The sequence below is a fragment of the Sinocyclocheilus rhinocerous genome, unplaced genomic scaffold (genome assembly GCF_001515625.1).
Source record: "Sinocyclocheilus rhinocerous isolate Xijiao unplaced genomic scaffold, SAMN03320098_v1.1 scaffold1364, whole genome shotgun sequence".
Taxonomy (NCBI): Eukaryota; Metazoa; Chordata; class Actinopteri; order Cypriniformes; family Cyprinidae; genus Sinocyclocheilus; species Sinocyclocheilus rhinocerous.
The window spans coordinates 472,359-477,091 of record NW_015627534.1 but is presented as its reverse complement, the minus strand read 5'-3'; the positions used below and the strand labels follow the sequence as shown (position 1 = coordinate 477,091).

Below are 4,733 nucleotides of genomic sequence, written 5' to 3'. Positions count from 1 at the left end.
GGTATTAATGTGGAGGAGATGATCAGTTCACGTGCGCCTCGCGCTGCTGCTTTTACTGAACTGAGGTGCGCTACAGCGATCACTCCACAAAACAGCGCCAGAACGGCATTTATTGTTTGAATACTGCAATACAATGGACAGAATTTGAAATCTGAGACTCTGTTTCATATTAAAAGTACCAAAGCGCAAAGTTTATTTTAATGCTTATTTTGTCTTTCTTTAAATCATGACCCCTTGGATGAGAATAACTGGCTTAAATGAATAGTTCACCGAAAAATAATAATTCTGTCATGTAACTCATGTGACTGCAAACCTGAGTACATTTCTATAAAGATTTTTAATTTTTTTCCCCCTCCAATGGGATCTAGTTTTGAATTGTATGGACACACATGAGGGTGAGTCATGATGACCGAATTTGTTCATTTTTTGGTGAACTACCGCTTTAAGAAACCGAGATCTGATACTAATAAGTCTTCATGGTTCAAGTGGAAAAATTAATCTCAGAAGCATTACGTTTATCAGCGGTAATGTGTTTTTGACTAATAACTGCATGTTGACTAATTACTGTATTTTGTGTTCTGTAGAAACGGGAAGCTACACGTGTGAGTACTGTGGAAAACAGTACAAATACTTCAACCCCTATCAGGAACATGTGGCTCTTCACGCTCCAATGAGTAAGTTCTCACTTCATTACCAGTATCTTGTGTTTATGGCAGTTTTCTGCTCATAGATTAATAGAGGCGTGTAGAAGTTATAGATTAGACACTCACAGTAAAGGAACCTCTAATCATTAAATATGGAGATGGTGGAAGCTTGTTCACAAAACTACTAGGTAACTTAATTTACCAAGATGATCATAATTTCTGTTGTAAAACTACCCAATCTGTCTGCAATAAATTGTACTGGATCTCAAATTGTTATTGCGCTCTGCTGAGGTGTTCGCTGTAAAGTCTCTCTTATTATATTTGTCCTTCTCTCCTCTCATTTATCTCTTAGTCCTGCATTGAGGATGTGCAGAGGAGTTTGACATTGAAAGCTATTTAAAGTATGGTGAAAATATAGAAATGGGTCAGAGAGACTGTAGCGATGCTACCAGAATTAAATTTCAGTTTGTTTCAAAGTGACTGATTATTCTAAATGAGAATTTCTAGAGAGTCGTGGTTTTGCTGCGAGATGTGAGATGGTTGATTGCAGTAAAGCATGCTTTTTTTTTATGATTAATTATGGATACTTATGATTAATTGTCAGTGAGAGATGTTGGGCGGTTAATCTTATGCATTAGAAACATTTCAGACTATCTCTACTATTGGCATAGTCATTGCCAGAAATGTAGCAATATAAGAACGTATCACTTGTCTGTGATGCTTATAAATGCCCATCACCATCATTACTCTCAAATATGTTACCACTATTGTTGTATTTGGTTGGTTGGCACTGTCCATGAATAAAGTACCCACATTGGGCTTGAAAGCAAGGGTCTAAAATACCTACGTGCATACAGCATTTTCCATGCAATCATAAGAATATATAAGCAATAAACACGTACTGGTGTGAGTGACAACTGGCCCAATAAATAGAATTATTTTAAACTATTTTGCTTTTGATACACCCATATAGATTAAATCTGCCACTCTAATGAATGAAGTCCAGCACTAATTATTTGGGAGTTATAAAATGATATAAGCTTAAATGAAAGTATTGGTCAAGGAAGCGCTGCTTTTGGAACACTTTGTTTTATTTAATTTCTCCATTATTCTCCATTATTTAATTTCTCCAAATCAAAGAGAAATTATTTTAAAATCCCATTTCTTCCCTATTCATGGAAAGTGCCTGTTTTGTTTTGAGTGATGCACTAAGAAGGGCGAAATGAGCATTTCAATATTTATTATCTTTGACTGATATGTATTATTTAAGCTGCTTTGATTTTTGCATTTGCAGAAGGAAATTACGGTCTTAAAATGGAAGGGAAAATGTCTAGCCAGTCAGGCCAGTCCAGTCGTGCTGACATCAACAATTCCCAGAACTCAAGTGGTAAGAGACATTGAAATCTTTGAAATCTTTCACCTTTGATATTTGAGTCTCGTAAAGTGTTTGCCCTTTGCTCACAGTGATATTTTACTGTCATAATCAAAGCTCTGCAGCATCTCTCCGCAGACCGACCTCCAAAAATGACGGGAAAAAATAAACTTGTTTTCCCTTCAAATTAAGCGTATCTTTTGCTTCTTATCATGTTTAAGGATGTATAGATGTTTTTACTGGAAAATGGTTTTGTATAGTAATGCGCTCTGCTAAGACTAAACTGTGTCTTTACACTTGAGATTTCTACATTTTTTACAATGTCTCTTAAAGAGCACATATTCAACACTTTCTTTTTCTTATAATGTTAGTCAAGGTTGACTGCTTCAAAACAGTCATAATTTAGTGTTTCCAACTGAAATTCAACAGCCTGTTTTCTAGAGCCCGACCGGTATGTTTTTTTTGGGGGCCGATACCGATATTAGGGCGTAAAAAAAAAAGGCAGATATCGATATATATCGGCCGATATTCTTTGTGTATATTATAGTACAGTACCAGTCAAAAGTTTGGACACTTTCTGTGGAAAACAGTACAAATACTTCAACCCCTATCAGGAACATGTGGCTCTTCACGCTCCAATGAGTAAGTTCTCACTTCATTACCAGTATCTTGTGTTTATGGCAGTTTTCTGCTCATAGATTAATAGAGGCGTGTAGAAGTTAGATTAGACACTCACAGTAAAGGAAGCTCTAATCATTAAATATGGAGATGGTGGAAGCTTGTTCACAAAACTACTAGGTAACTTAATTTACCAAGATGATCATAATTTCTGTTGTAAAACTACCCAATCTGTCTGCAATAAATTGTACTGGATCTCAAATTGTTATTGCGCTCTGCTGAGGTGTTCGCTGTAAAGTCTCTCTTATTATATTTGTCCTTCTCTCCTCTCATTTATCTCTTAGTCCTGCATTGAGGATGTGCAGAGGAGTTTGACATTGAAAGCTATTTAAAGTATGGTGAAAATATAGAAATGGGTCAGAGAGACTGTAGCGATGCTACCAGAATTAAATTTCAGTTTGTTTCAAAGTGACTGATTATTCTAAATGAGAATTTCTAGAGAGTCGTGGTTTTGCTGCGAGATGTGAGATGGTTGATTGCAGTAAAGCATGCTTTTTTTTAAATGATTAATTATGGATACTTATGATTAATTGTCAGTGAGAGATGTTGGGCGGTTAATCTTATGCATTAGAAACATTTCAGACTATCTCTACTATTGGCATAGTCATTGCCAGAAATGTAGCAATATAAGAACGTATCACTTGTCTGTGATGCTTATAAATGCCCATCACCATCATTACTCTCAAATATGTTACCACTATTGTTGTATTTGGTTGGTTGGCACTGTCCATGAATAAAGTACCCACATTGGGCTTGAAAGCAAGGGTCTAAAATACCTACGTGCATACAGCATTTTCCATGCAATCATAAGAATATATAAGCAATAAACACGTACTGGTGTGAGTGACAACTGGCCCAATAAATAGAATTATTTTAAACTATTTTGCTTTTGATACACCCATATAGATTAAATCTGCCACTCTAATGAATGAAGTCCAGCACTAATTATTTGGGAGTTATAAAATGATATAAGCTTAAATGAAAGTATTGGTCAAGGAAGCGCTGCTTTTGGAACACTTTGTTTTATTTAATTTCTCCATTATTCTCCATTATTTAATTTCTCCAAATCAAAGAGAAATTATTTTAAAATCCCATTTCTTCCCTATTCATGGAAAGTGCCTGTTTTGTTTTGAGTGATGCACTAAGAAGGGCGAAATGAGCATTTCAATATTTATTATCTTTGACTGATATGTATTATTTAAGCTGCTTTGATTTTTGCATTTGCAGAAGGAAATTACGGTCTTAAAATGGAAGGGAAAATGTCTAGCCAGTCAGGCCAGTCCAGTCGTGCTGACATCAACAATTCCCAGAACTCAAGTGGTAAGAGACATTGAAATCTTTGAAATCTTTCACCTTTGATATTTGAGTCTCGTAAAGTGTTTGCCCTTTGCTCACAGTGATATTTTACTGTCATAATCAAAGCTCTGCAGCATCTCTCCGCAGACCGACCTCCAAAAATGACGGGAAAAAATAAACTTGTTTTCCCTTCAAATTAAGCGTATCTTTTGCTTCTTATCATGTTTAAGGATGTATAGATGTTTTTACTGGAAAATGGTTTTGTATAGTAATGCGCTCTGCTAAGACTAAACTGTGTCTTTACACTTGAGATTTCTACATTTTTTACAATGTCTCTTAAAGAGCACATATTCAACACTTTCTTTTTCTTATAATGTTAGTCAAGGTTGACTGCTTCAAAACAGTCATAATTTAGTGTTTCCAACTGAAATTCAACAGCCTGTTTTCTAGAGCCCGACCGGTATGTTTTTTTTGGGGGCCGATACCGATATTAGGGCGTAAAAAAAAAAGGCAGATATCGATATATATCGGCCGATATTCTTTGTGTATATTATAGTACAGTACCAGTCAAAAGTTTGGACACTTTCCCATTCGTGTGTCCACATATTTGACTGATACTATATATAGAATACAGTATATACATAAACAATATATACATAAACACATTTTTTTTGCAATGATCACTCAAATGTGGTGATCAAACACTTAAAATGGACAGAGATATAAAAGGGCATTTAACAATT

At 35.3% G+C, this 4,733-nt stretch overlaps 1 protein-coding gene across 1 annotated transcript in view; it reads left to right on the top strand.

Annotated features, from left to right (window-relative positions):
* Nucleotides 1-4,733, top strand: part of LOC107728236 (zinc finger protein 618-like) — a 36,893-nt gene that overhangs the window by 23,561 nt on the left and 8,599 nt on the right. Inside the window, exons 8-9 of the mRNA XM_016538342.1 lie at nt 585-674; nt 1,939-2,031. Coding sequence (XP_016393828.1) covers nt 585-674; nt 1,939-2,031 — 183 coding nt within the window. The remainder of the gene's footprint in view (nt 1-584; nt 675-1,938; nt 2,032-4,733) is intronic.